The sequence below is a fragment of the Bos indicus genome, chromosome 2 (assembly GCF_029378745.1).
Source record: "Bos indicus isolate NIAB-ARS_2022 breed Sahiwal x Tharparkar chromosome 2, NIAB-ARS_B.indTharparkar_mat_pri_1.0, whole genome shotgun sequence".
Lineage (NCBI taxonomy): Eukaryota > Metazoa > Chordata > Mammalia > Artiodactyla > Bovidae > Bos > Bos indicus.
This window is the reverse complement of record NC_091761.1, coordinates 38,184,196-38,204,035: the sequence shown is the minus strand read 5'-3', so window position 1 is coordinate 38,204,035 and position 19,840 is coordinate 38,184,196. Positions and strand designations below refer to the sequence as shown.

Below are 19,840 nucleotides of genomic sequence, written 5' to 3'. Positions count from 1 at the left end.
TAGTTCCTGCCCTCTGCTGTGTTTTCCCTTTTCTGTTGCTATTGAAGCTGTTGGTAGCTGACTTCAGCCTGCCAATAGCTGTCTTCCAGGCCATTGATGCAGCCTTTTCCTTGAGCAGATCCCTTCTGGGCTGCCAACATTCACACTAAAGGTTATATCTGTAAGTATGTAATTCTGTAGTTCTTGGGAAAATTTCTGTCCAAATTTCTTCTTGGTGACAGGGACTCTTTATCTCCCTCAGACACCACTGTTTCCAAAGATGAATTCTTGGTACAGGAAGATCAACCCCTGGAAGGCCAACCACCAAGGACACAGACCAAAGCCCCATGCATATGATTCTGCCACGTTCCCATCTTTCATCCCCACTTCATTATATTCTACTCCGAATGCAGTGAAGCTTGGGAAAGCTCTGTATGAGCTGGAAGAGCTTCATTTGGGGAAGGGTTGTGAGAGCCTTCACAAATGGCTGCTTTAACATACTTATCAGGGAGGTTATATACCAATGGTAAGCAACACTGGAAAATATGTTTCATCTGGCACCAAAAGCTCAAGACTCCCAGGCCTATTCCCCCTCCCCCTCCATCTTGCTCCCACTGTCAGCAAAGACCCATTCCCCATGTGTCTCCAAATGGCTTTCTCTAATGGCATCACCGACTCAATGGACATGAGTCTGGGTGAACTCCTGGAGTTGGTGATGGACAGAGGGGCCTGGTGTGCTGCGATTCATGGGGTTGCAAAGAGTTGGACACGACTGAGTGACTGAACTGAACTGAATTGAACTGAATGGCCTTTTATGTCCCTTTAGTAGTACCAGATGACTGGCTTCATACTAAGGCAATGATGCCTAATGGTTTCAGCTTATAAATAATATTTTATTTAAACAAGAGTCTTCTAGAGGATCATTGTTCTCAGAGGAGTCACTCATTAAGTATGGACTAGTGCAAAAACAGATCTTTCTGCATTCACCAGGACAAGGAGGTCCTGGGACCCCATGGACTAGCACTTCTTATCTTTATGATTCATGTAAGGTCTCACTTACATTAAGGGACATAATTCCCACTTCATCAGGGACATTTTGCGTGACTGCCTAAACTACTCACTCCCATTCATTCTACGTACCCACTCATTCACTTTTTCTACCTCATTTCTCTGTATTGTATTTACTACTATACCAAACTACATTTCTTATTTCTTTATATATTAACTTACATATAATTTTGCATGTATTAATACATGAAGATATATATTTAGCATCTCTCTCCATTACAACATAAGTACAAGAACAGGAATGCTGTTTGTAATTTTCTTGCTATATCTTTAGCACTTAGAATAATATCTGTATATGGTCCTTCAATAAATATTTGCTAAATGAATAAAAAGAATGACTACTCAACTTCTATAGACCATAGAAGATAGCTATAACAAACTCAACTGGTTTCTTGTTATTCAGCTACATTTATGGCTTGGGATTATCTAAAGGACTCTGGAATGCCTCATACTTGTCCCAGTAGGAAGTGGCAAAATGTTATAAAGTTAAGCATCCTTTTGCTATAAGGTTCATATAATACTTCTATATCTCCTAATATCTGATAGATGGACAAACTACTTGAAACGGAGCCATGGACACCTCTATGTCACTGTTGTTATCTTGATCTCATTATGCTGAAAAAGAATAGTGGGAGTCCATTGTTGCTTTAACAAAGATTTAAGTGAGGGAAATAGTGGTCTTCACCAAATTATTCTACCTTGAAAGGCTGAACCTTCAGAACCATGTAAACCCACTGTACAATGCTATATACATATATTCATCTATGGTTCTATAATATGCACACACCTTTCCATCTCTTAAAACAAAATCTACTTTAATTAAAACCCCTAACATTCTGGTTAAAGATGATATTCCTTTTGCACTGGGAACTTGTGATAAGTATGTTGAGTTTTTATCCATCTTTAAAAGACAGTGCTGGCTGCCTTTTGACACATGCTTGCTTGCATGACAATATATGAAACCTAGTATTTATCCAAGATTAGGTTCACTTAAATCTTCTTTGTCTTTAGTTTTTGGCAGTACTCACAGTGGTTTATCTTTAGGGTAAATGAAGAATTCACTGTTATTTCTTTTGACATATACTGGGAACTTTGGGGATAAATTCAGTCTTCATAATATTACTTTACTAGAGTTTGATGAAAGCGAGCAGAATCCTGACTTTAATTCCATATTATATTCATCTGCTGATCCAAGAAATGAAGGCTACTGGGCTCTGGGAATTGCAGGATTATCATTGATAGAGTAAACAAGATATTACAACAAGGATTAAAGATTATATTCAGTCTGGAGCTGGAGTATTTCTTAACTCAAAAATGGGAAAACTGGGGTTTTAAATTATTATTATACAAAAGCAAAAGGTGACCCATTGCAGTTCTTCACCCTCACAGTATTTGCTGAGAGATACTGTAGCTCAGAGAGGCTAACAACTTTCCCAAGTTCTCACACTAAATAAGAAGTAGCTGAACTGGAACTGGAATTGACCTCTCTCTGACTTGAGGCCCCTTTGCACCATGCCCTGCTGTGTCTTCCCGGCAGCCTCCGATGGATACACAAGGTTCAGAGCCTCTATTCACAGGAAACAAAAAAATAAGTGCAGATTTTTCTATTTTATATGTTGTGAGCAGATAGTTGTGCTACTTCAGAAAGCAAAGCCCCTGAAGGCTAATCATATATCAAGATAGTGTTGAAATCAAGTAAAGCATCACATAGATACTTATTCAGTTGTAAGTATAGACATTATTTTACTGAGAAAATAAGTCAGTGTATTTGAGAAATCAGACATAAATGATAAGTAATTCATTTATTATGCTTATAAAGGTAAAATTTTTAAAAATTGTTTCTTCTTATTTTGCTGGTTTTTACATATTTTTAATGAAAGTCAGTGTCTAGAATTTTGTTTGATTCATTTTAATTCTACTCTCCTGCCTCTATCCTACTTCTGCCTGCCTTGTACCAACACACTCACCCATTAGAGAATGATTTGGATCCATGGATTCAACTTTTTGTGTGATAGCATTACCTGTGACCTGCCTCTCTCCATCTATGACCCCAGTGAGGAATTCTCCCTGCTGGAGCCCCAACCCCAGCACAGCAGCTTCCATCCTCTGCCCCTCCTGACACAGCTCTGCATGGAGGTCCAGCATCCAACAGAAGCACAAGTTCCCAAGGTTGAACCTGGATCTCCAGGAGATGACAGCATGGTCCTCACACCAAGATAATGTGAGACACAGATGCTGAGGGTGTGGGCTTGGGTGAGACCTTTGAGGTCCAACCTGCTCCTTTCTCAGAGAACAAGACTCAGAGAGTAAAAAGTGACCTGTCAAAGGAAGCACAGCTACATCAAAACAATGATGGACTAGCCCTGATATTTCCTGCCTCTTTGCTCCCACTTTCTACACTACTCCATAAGGTATAAAAGAGTAACATATTTATCTATTGACAGATTACCTATACTTTCCCCATATTTTAAAAAGGCACGAGCAGCAGCTTTCAATAAAAGATGAATGTATAAATAATTTAAGCAAAAGTAAAGAGAATAAGAGGCATGTAGTTAAGGGAGTGAGTGAGATGTTCTCAATAGCAAAGAGCTACCTAAAAGGCCAATACTAAATATAAATAGTCTGAGTTTCCTAGAAGCCAAGTTGAAAATGTAGACTCTTTGAGTAATACAGCACTAATTATCTTGTAAAAGAAAGCATTTGAAGTTTGTCATAAAACTTTATTCAAATATGTTAAACATAAGTGATCAGCTGTATTACATTGATGGTGTCTTTAGTAACACTTTCGTAAAAGATATGGGACAATTTTTGATAGAGTTAATACTAAATCTTAGTTCTAATCCAGAATTTCTTTGGGAATCTAAAGTGCTAGGGTGCAGGTATGAACATTTGTTTTCATTTGATTTAATTAGGGATAAAGTTTAAAGTCTTTAAGGCAATAGTTGTCAAATATCAATGTGCAAATAATTTAACTGATAATTTTTTTTTTTTATAAAATAAAGCTTAACTGTCCTTTTTCACTCCTCACTCCTAATTCTGTAAGTCTGCTGTTGCTGCTGCTAAGTCGCTTCAGTCGTGTCTGACTTTGTGCTACCCTAAATTAAAAGACGCTTACTCCTTGGAAGGAAAGTTATGTCCAACCTAGATAGCATATTGAAAGGCAGAGACATTACTTTACCAACAAAGGTCCATCTAGTCAAGGCTATGGTTTTTCCTGTGGTCATGTATGGATGTGAGAGTTGGACTGTGAAGAAGGCTGAGCGCTGAAGAATTGATGCTTTTGAACTGTGGTGTTGGAGAAGACTCTTGAGAGTCCCTTGGACTGCAAGGAGATCCAACCAGTCCATTCTGAAGGAGATCAGCCCTAGGATTTCTTTGGAAGGACTGATGCTAAAGCTGAAACTCCAGTACTTTGGCCACCTCATGCGAAGAGTTGACTCATTGGAAAAGACTCTGATGCTGGGAGAGATTGGGGGCAGGAGGAGAAGGGGACAACAGAGGATGAGATGGCTGGATGGCATCACTGACTCGATGGACATGAGTCTGAGTGAACTCCGGGAGTTGGTGATGGACAGGGAGGCCTGGCATGCTGAGATTCATGGGGTCGCAAAGAGTCGGACATGACTGAGCGACTGAACTGAACTGAACTGAACTGATAGATGGCAGCCCACCAGGCTCCCCTGTCCCTGGGATTCTCCCGGCAAGAATACTGGAGTGGGTTGCCATTTCCTTCTCCAATGCATGCATGCATGCTAAGTTGCTTCTGTCATGTCTAACTCTATGCTACCCCTTGGACAGCAGCCTACCAGGCTCCTCTGTCTACAGGATTCTCCAGGCAAGAATTCCGGAGTGGGTTGCCATTTCCTTCTCCAATATACAAATACTAGATTGGCCAAAATGTTTGTTCAGGTTTTCCCGTAATATATGGGAAAATCCGAATGAACATTTTGACCAACCCAATATTTTATGTGTATATGCACATGTATATTTTTTTGAAGAGAGGTTCCAGTTACAGCTTTTATCAGGGGGAAAAAATTAACGATCAAAGAGTTGAGAATCACTGGGAGTTCCTGGTGCAGCTCTGAGTGGATTGAGCTCCATGTTGACACTGGTGTGTTCCCATCCCATTGCAGCCTGAGGTCACTTAGCTGACAACCTCCTTGGTGACAGCTAGGTAACTAAATGTCCCTCCACAGGAGCCATCCTCCCTGCCCAATATGAGGATTATGGTAGCAAAACTGTCAGGCTTAATTCTGAAAAATTGTTTTGGGTAAGTTGGTCCCTTTTAATTGCTGGTAGAAATTGTAATTTTAGATGACAAGATTATTACAAGCTGCTTGTTAATCGGTCTGCCAGCATCAAGAAAACCCCACTGAGATCACAGTGACCTGTTCTTGTCCCTCTTTGGCACTACCCATGAAATCACCAGAGAAGACATTTAGTAAAGTCAGCTCTTGCTCCTTGATAAGCACGAGTTTCCTTTTATCCCTCTGCCAAGTGAAGGATTAGAGAAGGACTTTCATCTTTTCCCTGTTACCGCCAGCCCACGTCAGCCTTCACAGACTAGCTGATCATTAACTTGAAAAGCTGAGGAAGTTTCTAGCCCTTCAGTTTGCTTGTTTACCTGTTGAGCCAAGTTGCTTTACAACCGGATGATTTTTGAATAAATAGGGTCCTCGGTGATGAAATATTTGACTCGGCTCCAGTTGGATATTTTCATTGCTTTTCACAGGTCACTGAGCAGGAGAGTCAATTTGACTGGTAGGTCAGGACAGGTCTGCCTTATGGTTTGCCATGTGCCTGCTCAGTAGAGGAGGGATGGGAGGAAAAGGAGTCTTCTCAGCAGTTTACGAAGCGGGGAGTTGATTGGCTATTTACTAGCTGTGTCTTCCTGGGCCTTTTGACCTCCCTAATTTCTCATTTCATCATTTGTCAGAAGAGGCTAAGAATAATAGCTAGCTTATGGCACAGCAATGAGGTCTAAAAATGGTATCGTAAATACCCAGCATATAGCAAGAGCTAAACCAAACAAAAAAGATAGCGCCTATTATAGTTACAGTCCATTTTTCCTTCTCAAATCCAGAAGTTTGAGATAGCAGAGAAGTCAATAAATAAATATCACATTCATACCCAACTTTATCTTCATGACCTCAAAGCCTGTGAAGGTAGCTACATCTAATCCCAGATCCACTGAAATCCTTCTTTAAATGATGCAGATGAACATAGAGATTATGATACTGCTATCAATTCAAAGTGATTCTCACTGATTTCAGTGTATGATATTCCTTGAAATCAAAGATTTCATGTGAAACGGGCAATAAAAAATTTGTAGGGTACCCAGTGTTTCTCTCCAGTTCTTGATGGAACAAACCAAGATGTTGCCTTTATGGTGACTTATCAAAAATGAAACTTCCATTTTTTAGAAAAGAAAGATGCTTGTTCTTTCCCCTTAGTTTTGCAACTGTCCCAAGATTTTGTCATCATTCTTTAGAAACTAAATGCTAATAAGTGTGCTACTTCATGGAGCTGATTCTTATGTTGAAGCATATTGTTTCACTTTTTTTCTCAAATTTCAAAAGGGTCAGGACTTGCCTTTAAGGCTATTTCCCGAGGATAGTGTTCATATCTCTTCTCTGGTTACTTCCCTTCCCAGCAGGCACACTCAAACACTGGATCAAGGAGTAAAATGTCATCTCAGGAAAAATGGCTAGCTCTCTAGTTATCCTCAAGAAAGAAAAGTTTGCTCTAAGAACTGGAAATGGGACAGAAAGCTGGAGGTTTGTGTATCTTGAATGGCAAAGATCCTTTCTCGTTCTTGTCTTGAATATAAAGCTTTTCTGAGCCTTAATCTAACCAGTTGTAGGGGAAAGGAGAAGGGAGAGTACTGACAACTATTTCAATTAATTTATTTAGATGGAGTGTTTGATGGGAGTCCACAGAAACATGAATCATAATATAGGAGTCTAGAGGGTTCAGTGGGTTGCCTTCACACAACAGGGAAAGCGACATAAAGCCCACGTGCAAGGGACATGGGGACTGTCCGGTCAATGTTTCTATAAGAAAGATAAACCCATTTGCTCAGTAATGGTCTCATTTACGTTTCCAGCTGCCGTGGTCTGTGTGACACTTCTCAACAGACTTGAATGTGACCAGATCAACTCTCCCCACGATGTTCTTGTGGAGTACCAGAAACGGCCTCAGCTCCTAATCTCCAAATTCATTAAACAGCGGCTTGGATTATGTGACCAGACATCATAGGTGGGCAGCTCAATCCTTCTCTGCAAATTCACAGTTCCAGTCATAATGTTGAAGTCATATATTATTTGTGGCATTTTTATATAGTTCTCATCCACATGGTAAAATCATAATTGAATGATTTTATAAAACCCTTTCTCTTAAAAATGAATTTGTTGAAAAGAATTTAATAACTTACATTAAATTAAGTTCAGATTTCGTTTTAAAATGAGTTAGCTAAGTCAGTCTAATAATTAAAATTGTAAAACTGTATTGTGACATGTGGAGTTTCATATGCAGCATTAATTAAGTTCACATCAAAATAGATCAACCACTTGTAGATTCAGTTATCCGTCACTCTGCTTCTGAAACCAATCCAGAAATTCATGTTAGGATGTTGTCAGGCACTTCTAGGTGTTGGACAAGTGACAGAAATTGATCATGCACATTCAAAATATTTACAGAAAAAAAGCCTCAGTGTAATGTAGGTCTCTATGAAAAAGCTACTCATAGGGAAATAGGACCATAGTTCTTTTTTTTTTTCCCCTGCAGGATTTTAGTGTACCACAGAATAGGATTAGAGGCTGAGGTTTGCCCATGTTTGTGATTCTACCACAAGCTGTAACAACTCTAGATCACACATTGATTTTCAGATGAAAACCTTTGGAAATGCAAAGAAAGATCTTCATTTTTCTTCCAAAATCACACACGATTAAACTATTTTCTAACAAATTTTTCTTTTAAGGAAGTGCATTTCAAATGGGCTGTATTTTTAAAATTTCATTTCATTATTAACCTCATAGGCTGAGGAATAATACCAACTGAATTTAGACTTGAGTTCAAGATGTTAAAGTCATCCTTTTGTGTGACTTTGAAGTGGTCTTGCCTGCACCCTGCCCCGCCTATTCAGTTTGACCCTCTAGCAGGCATGGTGTCACTTGGAGGGTACACCATGCTTTGTATGAGTTGATGCTGCCTGGAGGGGGCAGTTCTTCTAAAGATGATACACTTAGGAGTTGGGAGGCATGGATGGAGGATGCGTGGAGGATGGCTTACAATCTTGAATAGTATGTAATGTTGTATACATATATTTATATTGTTGTGGCTCAAATAAAGTTTAATCCCAACTGTGATAGAGATTTTTTTGCCTACTGTAATCAATGACAATAAACAATCCCCAGAGAGGAACATCAGTCTGGAAACATTTTTGGTAACAGTTATGCTTGGAGTGTTTTTAAAGCCGTCCCAATAATTGACCATCAAATACCATGATTAGAACTAAAAGTAAGGTAGAATGACATTATAGTTATTAGGTGGGGTTTTCACTATGTTTCATTTTTTTTTTTTTTCAGACAAAGTGGACAGTACTTCAGAGTGTTCTCCATAGCCTTCAATTTGAACTTTTATCTGTCTGTTTCTGGAAAATCTTATTTTCCTTTCTATTGAGAGAAGAGGAGGTTATGGGGGCAGAGAGAGAGAGCATTAAATACTCACAGTTAATCCTCCTCTCAGCTCCTGTGTAGGGTGTGTATATGTGTGCACACATGCCAGAAATCTAGGAAACCTTTTTGATGATTCTGCCTCCTCATCCAATCAATCACCATGCCTATTAATTGATTCTAAGACATTTTTCCAAACTGTGCTTCAATGAAAAGCCTTCCCTGTCCTCAAACCAGATTTCTCCCAGCCTCACCCATAGCTTCCCACAGCACCCTCTACAGCTTCTTTAAAGTATTCATGACAGCTTGCAGTTGTGTTGAGATTTGGGTCTTTAATGTGTTTAGACTATAAGATTCATGAGGACAAACACTGCTGCTAAGCCACTTCAGTCGTGTCCGACTCTGTGCGACCCCATAGATGGGCAGCCCACCAGGCTCCCCCGTCCCTGGGATTCTCCAGGCAAGAACACTGGAGTGGGTTGCCATTTCCTTCTCCAATGCATGAAAGTGAAAAGTGAAAGTGAAGTCGCTCAGTCATGTCCGACTCTTCGCCACCCCATGTACTGCAGCCTACCAGGCTCCTCCATCCATGGGATTTTCTAGGCAAAAGTACTGGAGTGGGGTGCCATTGCCTTCTCCGTATCTCATTCTATGTGCTTCATTTAAGTGAAGGATGTATTCTCTGCAAACATTTCCCTTATAAACTCTCACTAAAATGCCTCTAGTCTTTGCAAAACCCATCCTCTCCTTATTCAGTCCCTTGTCAGCTCAGCTCTCCCTGGCTTCCTCCCATGACATTCTACTTTGTGAGGTGGAAAGTTCTCTGTATCATCAGTGTGGAGTTGGGGTGATGTCTAGAACTTCTTGTTTTATCCTATAGCACGTGACTTTCCCCTCTGTCAAAATCAAACCCCAAATTCACCCTCTTTAGGAAGGTCTCCAAGTTTAATTCCCCTTGATTCGTCATACCTAGTTCCTTAGAGAGATACCAATGTGTTCTCATTTATATGCTGTTTTGAGAAGACTTGTGCTTTTATGTGAACCTGGGGAATGGATGCCCAGCTTCATTTGGGAGGCTCATGTTTCCTTTCTACCCTTTGACTACCATGGAGTGTTATCCACTGCAGGCATTCAGCCACTACTCAGCTATGCCTGCCTTAAGTCTAGGAACCACCTCTTCACCTCACCCCTAACCTCACCTGCACACTCATTCAGTCTTGCCCTCCTAGAAGTCAGTTCAAGAAACAGTTAGACTTGCAAAAATTCCTCTGATTATTTCTATTTATGGGTGTTTCCTTGCATTTTTGGTATGTTTTTCCTTTGTTCACTCATTTGTTATAAATCTACATCTCTCCTTTTTCCCCAGAAGAATAAGAGACAATTTATAAGGAAAAATTAAAGTACATCAAGATAGTATAAAGTAGACATAAGTGGGGGGAAAAAAAGAAAAAGGGAAGGGAAGGGCCACCACTAACAAAGCCTGAAGCTAACACCACAATGCGTTGCATATAGCCCATGCAGTGGCAGACAGTAGGGCCTGAAATGGCTCTGGGTTGCCCAGCAGTTCCTTCATAAAGAAAAAAAATTTACAGCGCCTCTAAGATAAAATGTGAACTAATCATCAGAAGAACAACTAGTCATGCTTCTAAGAAGTTAGAGTGTAGTGTAGTGGTGAGTGAGGGAGGTGGGGAGGGGGAGAGGTGTGTACGTCAATGCCTTTACTCCAGGTGGCTCTCAACACTGGTGCACGTTGGGGTGCCGGAAAAGCCTTCAAAAAACACTATTTGGGGCCCCACCTCAAACCAGCTAAAGGGGAATCTCTCAGAGTGGGATCGGGAAGCCCTATTATAATAATTTCCCCTGATGATATGCAGCCTGGGTCAAAAGACACTGATTTAAAAGAACGAATAGTCTGTGAATCTAGCAGGCACTCCTCCAGCTGAACTTCTAGAAGTCTTTTGATGATGACTTCATTGGAAGAGTTATATACAGATCAAGCTCTTTTACTTGATTCTTACTCCTCAACAGGAACAGGATCCTTTTGTTTTAGTATTTTCAAGTGTACAATATGATGATTTGATAATACATACATTCTGAAATGATTACCACAGTCAAGTTAATTAACATATCCATCATCTCACATAGTTATATACATTAGCGAAGCTATGGAAACAGCATGTGTGTCTGTTGACTGATGAATGGACAAAGAAAATGTGTTATATATATGTGTGTAATATATACATATATATACACAATGGAATATTATTTAGCCATAAAAGAGGGGGAATCCTGCCATTTGTAACAACATGAATGAAACTGGAGGGCATTATACAATAAAATAAACCAGACAGAGAAAGACATATACTGTATGGTATTGCTTATATGTAGAATTCCCCCAAAAAATCAGATTCATAGAAACAGAGAATAGAATGGTGGTTACCAAGAGCTGGAGCAGGAAAAGGGGAGATGTTGGTCTAAGTGGTCAAAGGGTACAAATTTCTAGTCCTAAAATGAATAAGTTTTGAGGATCTGACATGCAGTATGGTGACTCTAGTTTAACATTGTATACTTGAAATTTGCTAAAAGAGTAGTTTTTTAGCATTCTCACCAAAAAAAAGAAACAATGTATTAACCATTTTAAATCCCCAGCAATGTGCACAGTGCCTAACACATAATAAAAGTGGATTAATTATACATATTTTATCTCTCTCTCTCTCTCTCTCTCTATATATATATATATATATTATTATCGATTGAATTTTTGTGTCCCCCTCACCTAATTCTTATGTTGCAGCTCTCACCCTATATTGTGGCTATGTTTGGAGATGGGGCCTATAAGGAATTAGGTTCAGTGTGGTCACAGGATGGGGCCCTAATCTGATAGAATTATTGTCCTTATCAGAAGGGACACCAGAGAGTTCACTGTCTTTCTCTCTGTGTACATATGGACTGGGAAAGGTCCATGTGAGGATGCAGTGAGAAGATGGCCATCTGCAAGCCGGGAAGAGAGCTCTCAACTGATATGGAGTCAGCTGAAATCTTGATCTGGAACTCCTAGCTTCCAGAACTACGAGAAAATAAACTTCTGTTATATTTATTTAATCACTCAGTCCCTGGTATTTTGTTATGGCACCCACAGCTAAGATATATATCATATATATGAATTACATGTGTATACATATATATGTATATATGTATATATAACCCCGTAAACAAAAAAAATGATCAATTGATCAGTTAATACAAATACATAGCTGACTGCCTGTCAACTTATTTTGCCTGAATATTATCCCCTGACCAACCTTTCAGAATAACATGTGTATATTATTCAGCGTAATTTTCTGTGTGAGATCATTACCAGCCAGTTCACCTCCTCTGTTCCACGTTTCACTCCAAACACACTGGACAACTGATGCACAATGCAATCTTAGTAAAACTCAGTCTTTGGTCCAAAATATCCTCAGTAACTTTTCCTGTCTTATGTTTACACAGTTATGGAATAGTTACAGAATGTTAGTAAGTGCTCTGTACTATGTAGGTACTTAACAAGGACTAAAAGCTATCACCTTCAGAAATACAACAAAATGAGTTTAAATTTTATATCCTTCTTCTAAAAACATAGCTCTTAACATTTGGATTCATTTAGGAGACCGTTGATAGCAATCTATGGACCAACTCCACAGAAAAAGGCATGTTCACACATGTAACTCTGAGTTTGCACATAATTCGTGGGTTTGCACACCTTCCTCAGGCTGTCATGGCAGGATACCTGCATCCCCTGCCACAGGCCACAGTCCTTCTGGGTGACCCTAGTTACAGTGCTGTCCTTGATGTTCTGGTTATCACTCCCCTCCAGCCACCTCACTCCAGTGCTAACAGCTGTTCTGGCTACACCACCTTTGTTGTTCCCTAAATCCTGCTCACCCTTTTGTAAATAGTTCAGTAAATTCTCTCAGTTTCCTAGTTTAATTGTGCCATCTGGTTCCTGCTGGGGCCCATTAATACAGCCTCCAAGATACATCTGGGGACCCAGAACCATTTGAAAAAATGTAAGAAGCTAAAGTCATTCTATGTGCAGATCTTTCTATTATAATGTGTGTGTTTTTTTTTTTTTTTACTGCAAAACAGAAGTTAGTATTTTTCTTCTTAACTGGTAGAGTACTTTAAAAAATATATAACCTTCTATTCAAGACTGTATATTTGTATTTAAAATTCTCCTGGAACGCTTTAGGACTTGTAGCTTGAAAAACAGAATGTTCAACTTACATTTTCTTAGCTGGCTGCTGGGCATCCCGTGTATGATAGAACTGAAAGCTTGAATAAAAGACAGATAAATGGCTTCTACTGCTTGCCTCCAAGCTACATGTTTCGTCATCCTGACATGGAAGGAAATTAAAATTGTCTGACATACTGAGCTTCATAAAGCCACACTGTTCCTCTCCAGGATCCTGTGTGCCTCTAGATGTCTATACCATGAGTAGATTTTTTGGGGGGATTTGATCTACAATCTTCATCTCAGGATTAAAACTTGAACAAACTCAATCCTTAGTTATTAGGGTCTCTCTCTAACCCTTTAAAAAATAAACTATACAACCATTTCATTCATCAGTCCACCTGGACTTTCTCTACCTCTTAATAATCCTAAAATTTTGGCCAGTGGGTCTACCATCCAATGTCTCCTAAGATGAATAACTGAAGATACTTATAATTTGCAAACTGCTTCATTATTTACTTCTTAAGGGTTTTCCTCATTTCTTATTTGCTTTTTTAATCCTTCCAAATAGTTGTTACTCAATATAGAATCAGCTTAACATTTATTTTTCTAAAAACTGAGCAATTTTCACTTGAGAACAAAAGCTCACCATTAAATCACTTTTCCCCCTGAAATTTTAAATGTTATTTAAACATTATTTTTATAAGTATAGTTTAAAAAATCATCAGGCAAACAACCTAAAAACCAGTATCATCTAGTTTGTATAGGATTAGTAAAAAATTACCCTCCAAAAGGCAGTAGTTTAAGATCATGTCCATTTATTTTCTAAATTTCCAAAGTGTTTTAGAAAATCTGTTACTCTCTACAGTAGCTTAGTCATTAACATTGTGAAGCACTGGGTGCATTCCAGAGTTACAGAAATCATTTGAATAATCTGATTTTGGCCCCTCCTCTGTTAGAAAAGGAAGTACAGATCTTTAAAAATCTGGTTTCTTCTTTTTACTTTCATATGAGTTTACTTTTTCATCTGAGTTTATGGACATTTGCATTTGTATTTTCTCCTAACATTGTAACCAACAAAAACCAATGATGTGGCAAATAAATGTTACCCATGTCCCACTTACTCTGGGTAAATAATCAGCAGTGGACACCAATTCCACTAGCCAGATCTGTCTCCTACACTGCCTGGTCCTGTCCTCTCCTTTCTTCACCTTGGACTCCAGAGATCCCACCTGTTCTAGAGCTGGTTCCATGATTGATTTAAGGTTGTAATGCCATGGGCTAGCATGCAGGTAATAGAACAAATATAAAGGACCTACTATGCACAAACCACAGTTCTAGACGTTGTGGGAAAGCAAGACACAGTCACCTCCTTTAGACAATGGACAGACATTCTACTAAGTTTGAGGCACTAAAACAAAGGTGTGGATAACTACAATTCAGAGATAATTGGATAGACTTGAAAAGAGAGGTGGAAATAAGAGTGTTCTAAGGAGGTATTGGACTTCCCAGGTGGTGCTAGTGGTGAAGAATCTACCTGCCATTGCAGGTAAACATAAGAGATGCGGGTTCAATCCCTGGGTCAGGAAGATTCCCTGGAGGAGGGCACAGCACCCCACTCCAGTGTTTCTGCCTGGAGAATTCCATGGACAGAGGAGCCTGGCAGGCTGCAGTGCATAGGGTCGCACAAAGTCCAACATGACTGAAGCAACTTAGCATGCACGCAAGGAGTTATCAGGAAAATGATGGTATAGAGGTAGAAAAATTTGAAAGGGTTTCTTGGACAAGGTAGATATTTGAGATGAACTTTATTTAAGGGCCACAATTCTAAAAGGACTCTAAGGAGGGTGTTGTCATCAGAGGGAAAAAAAAATGAAATAAAACAAAGGAGGAAAATACAGGACATATATAAGAATCGTGAAGAATCCTGTTTGGCTAGATCTGGAAAGCTAGCTTGGGGTTCTATTATGTGGGACCCCAGAAGTCGGGGTAAGGAGATTGGATCTTATTCCCAGGCAAAGGGAAGCGACTGAAGCACATAGAGCAGAACCGATCGGTAGTCTGTCAGGATAAGAAGAAGGAGAAGTAAAGTTGAGATAATTAAAAATAACAAAAAACTTCACCAGGTGGAGGTGACCAAGATGTGACTAATTCCCTCCCACAACATTCCAACATTACAGAATGGGCGGAGATGGAGTAAAGATAAGCTCCCCTGTAAAGATGGTCCGCCAGGCTCCTCTGTCCATGGAATGCTCCAGGCAAGAATACTGGAGCAGGTTGCCATTTCCTACTCAGGGGATCTTCCCCATCCAGGAATTAAACCCATGTCTCTTGCATTTCCTGTATTGCAGGCAGATTCTTTACCCATTGAGGCCCCGGGAAGCCCTTAAAGATAAGTTAGGGCTGCCAAAAGACATTATTTTTTTTTGTTAGACTAGGCAGCTCCCCTACTTGTGAAGGTCAGTGCCTTCAAATTTTCACCTAATAAGTTAAATAGCATACATATTTCAGAATAAAAATTCCCTTCTCATGTGAAAATGATGTGTTTCCAAAATCTTTCTCTTGCTAAAAGGCTAAGGAAAGTTCAAACATGACAGAGCCAGAGCAGTAGCTGTGGGAGAGAATGGCATTTAAAGGGCTAATGAGTGAGAGATGTCAGCGGTGATCTCAGTATCCATTTAGATAAAACTTCTTATGGCTTTGTGGCTAATAAAAAATCTTCTTTCCCTCAAAGGATAAATGTAAAGTAAAGACTTGACTCACAGATAGAGAAAGCAAACTAGTGGCTACAGAAGGGCGGGGGTGTGTGCAACCTAAGGGTGGGGCAATGGGAGGTGTAAACTGCTGAGTGTAAGACAGGCTCAAGGATGTACTGTACAACGTGGGGAATATAGCCAGTATTTTGTAATAACTGTAAATGGAAAGAAACTTTTTAAAACTGTATAAAAATTTTTTAAAAGATTTTAAGAGTAAACCAAATAAAAATGAACAAATAAAATTAGAAAATAAAAGGAGGTTCATCAGTCTGCATCTCTATTTCGGCCCTGTAAACAGGTGAATGTAGGAATGCAGACACAGACACAGAGAACAGATGAGAACACAGTGGGGAAGGAGAGGATGGGAAGAACTGAGAGAGCAGCACTGACAGATATACACCACCATGTATAAAATTGATAGCTAGCAGGAAGCCAGTGCTCTGTAATGACCTAGAGTGCTGGGATGGGGGTGATGGTGGGGGGAGGCTCTACAGGGAGGGAATACGTGTATACATATAGCTTATTCGTGCTGTTGTACAGCAGAAACTAGCACAGCATTGTAAAGCGATTCTCCTCAAATTAAAAAAAATAAATAAATAAAGGCTCAGTGAAATCCTGTCACATGCTGCAACGTGAATGAACCTTGAGGACATGATGCTAAGTGAAATAAGGAGACATGAAGGGACAAGCATCGTACCTAGAACAGTCAGACAGTTATGAGAGACTGAGGGAAAGCCTGTACTGGGTACAGAGTTTCAGTTTGGGGTGGTAAAAACAAGTTGTGGAGATGGATACAATAGTTGTGTTGTATTGTATTGACAGCTGTATTGTATTGACAGTTGCTCAACAATGTGGATGTACCTAATGCCTCTGATTTCTATGCTCAAAAAAGGTTAAAATGGTAAATGTTATAGTAGGTACATTTTACTATAATAAAAAAGTAAAAACTTGTTGAGGTCTGCATTGTGGTTTTGATAACAACAAATTCTAACTTACTAATTTTTGGAAAGAAAGTTCATACTATATTGTCTGCTGGTTGACAACCTATCAATATATATGGGCTTCTCTGTTCTACAGGAGGAGTCATGTGGCTCTGAGAAGCTTGCTTGCTGAGTGCGAAATCAGGGCTGGGACTAGGTATGGTGATGGTTACCAGTAGACAGACTATTTTGTTTAACGTTCTCATCTTCAATATAGGAATATATCTGCTAAGGAGGCCTGAATCTTCGGATCAGCCAGTTAGGGCATTCTTCCTCAAAACAGTGTAATCAACCAAGGTTATTTTTCAAAGCACAGTTTATCAGAGTCAGGAATGGAGTAGGAGAATACTAACACATCAATAACTGTCAGAAAGAATGATGAAATCTAAAATACTCAGAGGAGAGATGAGAAGAGTAACATCATGAAATATTACTACCAGATGAAAGCCAGTGATTTTAAAACTGCCTGCATCAACCCAATATGCATTCCCTTTGGTTCAAATGCTTTGGTGTCTCGATGGTAGAAGACCACTTAATAAGGTTATTTATCTTTTCAGGTTGTCATAACACATATGAGAGTCTCTAGGACTGAAATATGCTACTGGGGAAGGAAAGAAACGGATACGAAATGGGGGAAGATAATCAGATGAAAAATGAAATATTGAGAAGGAAGGGAGACTAGTAAGGAAGGAAGACAGTTGAGAAATAATGTTGTGAGAAGAAGCAGGTCTACTGGGGCTTCTAAGAGACAAAAGAGCTTGTATATCCTCAAGAACTGGAAATACCTACAAAAGCTACATGAAACATTTCTGGAAGAGAATTAAAACATGCTAATAAAAAGGAATAAACTTAAAGCCAGAGTAGGGACCTGAGCAGATACTTAATAACCTGGAGGCTTGGCCTTAAAGTTCATGTAGACACATTTTGAGTGAGGTGTTGGGACTAAGCCTCAAGAGTAAAAAATCTGCCAACCTGAACAGGAGATCTTAGTGAATACAGTCTGTCTCTGTCTAGACAACCAGTGGGAAAAAGCATGTAATTCCCTGAGAGATCCAAAATTCATTCTTGATCCTTACTCAGGCTTGGAGTTTAAATTTATATTGCATTCAAGGAAACCCTATTTCAAAATAAAAACAGAAAATTAAGTTATGGAACAGAGATGTCCCTGGCATGAGTAAATGAAAATCAATGTGGGAGAATATAGACCCAGCTAGGTGGCAGGGGATTCTCACAAAATATTCAGCCTCATTGAGTATGAACTCAGGATAAAAATCACACAGTAAGTAACAATTTTTGTGTGAAGCAAAGTCAATGGTCATAAAATACAGGAAAATTATATTCAACAATTTGAATTACTAGATGAGATATAGAAATTGACTGCCAAGGAGAATATCTTTAAAATTATTAAAGCTATACTAGACATAATTAAAACACAGAAATGAAAAAAGTCAAGACTGCTTCGAATGATGTTGTTGATGATAATAATAATAGCACAGCACTGACCACTTTTCTAAATGCTTGGCAAATATTAATTCATTTAATCCTCACGACAACACTGTTATATTGTATTATGAGGGATTACTATTTTATCATTTTATAGGTGAGAAAACTGGGGCACAGAGAGCTTAAGTGACTTGCTCCAGGTCACAGATATAATAAGAGACAAAGCTGAAGTTTGTACTAAAACAATCTTTATCCAAATGTCTTAGTCCTTTTGGCCTGCTATAACAAAAATACCATAAACTGGCTGACTTATAAGCAACAGAAGGGTATTTCTCTCAGTTTGGAGGCTGAAAAGATCCAAGTTTTGTGCCAGCATACTTATGTCTGGTGAAAAATCATTTTCTGGTTCATAGATGGCCATCTTCTCACTGAAACTTCACATGGCGAAAGGGACAAAGGAACTCTCTGGGGTCTCCTTTACAAGGGCACGAATACCATTCATTTGGGCTCTACCTCTGTCTCAAATGTGTCATAATCGTGTGATTAAGAATGCCACTTTCCTTGTCTGTGTCCTTTGCAGAGAGTCGGGTTTTCTCTCGGTCAAGTCTTTTACAGAGAGTAAAGTCATTTCAAGTGTCCCATTTGTGGGGAGTCTACATTTCACCTCCTTCTCTTTGTACAGACTAAAGGCCCAGGCTTCACTTTCATATGGTTCGTTCTATGTAGTCTCAGCCTGGGCCTCTGGAACAGGGGTCAGCAAACTTTCTTATAAAGGCCTAGATAGCAAGTGGGCTTCCCAGGTAGCATTAGTGGTAAAGAACCTGCATGCCATTGCAAGAGACTTTAAGAGATGCAGGTTCGATATCTGGATTGAGAAGATCCCCAGGAGGAGAGCACGGCAACCCACTCCAGCATTCTTATCTGGAGAATTCCAAGGACAGAGGAGCCTGGCGGGCTGTGGTTCATAGGGTAGCATAGAGTTGGATGCGACTGAAGTGACTTAGCATTGCACACACACAGATGGTAAGTATTTTACCTTTGCCAGTCACATGATCTCTGTTGAAACTACTCAGTTTTGTTGTAGTACAAAAGGATCACATGGCAAAGGGGCAGAGCAACTCTCTGGGGTCCCTTTTACAAGGGCACGAATACCATTCATTTGGGCTCCACCTTCATGACCTAATCACCTCCTAATATCCCCATTTCCTAAAAGCACCACTTTAAAATGTCATATTAGGCTCATAAGAAATTAGAGAAGTCCTTAAGACAGAGAGAAAGCAAAGAGGAAGCCCACATCACAGAAGTAGATGAATACAAACACAAAATGTGGGGCTACTCAGGGTCAGGGGTCAGCAAACTACAGTCTGGAAGCCAAAACTGCCTCCCCTGTTTTTGTCAAATTTTCTTGGAACCCAGCCAGGCCCATTGTTTACATGTCTCTGGATCCTTTTGTACTACAACAACAGACTGAGTAGTTTCAATAGAGATCATATGACTGGCAAAGGCAAAATACTATCTGTGTGCATGCAACGCTAAGTCGCTTTAGTCATGTCCAACTCTATACGACCCTATGAACCACAGCCCGCTAGGCTCCTCTGTCCTTGGAATTCTCCAGGACTAGGAGATTTTCAATTTCTCCACAAAGGTTTTCTGACGGTGATCTTCATCATAGTCTCCACAGAAGTCCTCAGTATTGGCACCCCAATTTCATGTTTTAACTTATATGCC

At 39.6% G+C, this 19,840-nt stretch overlaps 1 protein-coding gene across 3 annotated transcripts in view; it reads left to right on the top strand.

Moving 5' to 3' along the window:
- Positions 1 to 11,822, top strand: part of UPP2 (uridine phosphorylase 2) — a 40,582-nt gene extending 28,760 nt beyond the window's left edge. For 2 of the 3 annotated variants that reach the window (XM_019972447.2, XM_019972433.2), the window contains one exon: positions 7,154 to 8,414. In XM_019972447.2, coding sequence (XP_019828006.2) covers positions 7,154 to 7,305 — 152 coding nt within the window. In that variant the 3' untranslated portion in view covers positions 7,306 to 8,414. Of the gene's footprint in view, positions 1 to 7,153; positions 8,415 to 8,633 lie in introns of those variants that run through there. The other variant, XM_019972438.2, reaches the window with a different exon arrangement.
- The last annotated feature ends 8,018 nt before the right edge of the window (positions 11,823 to 19,840 follow it).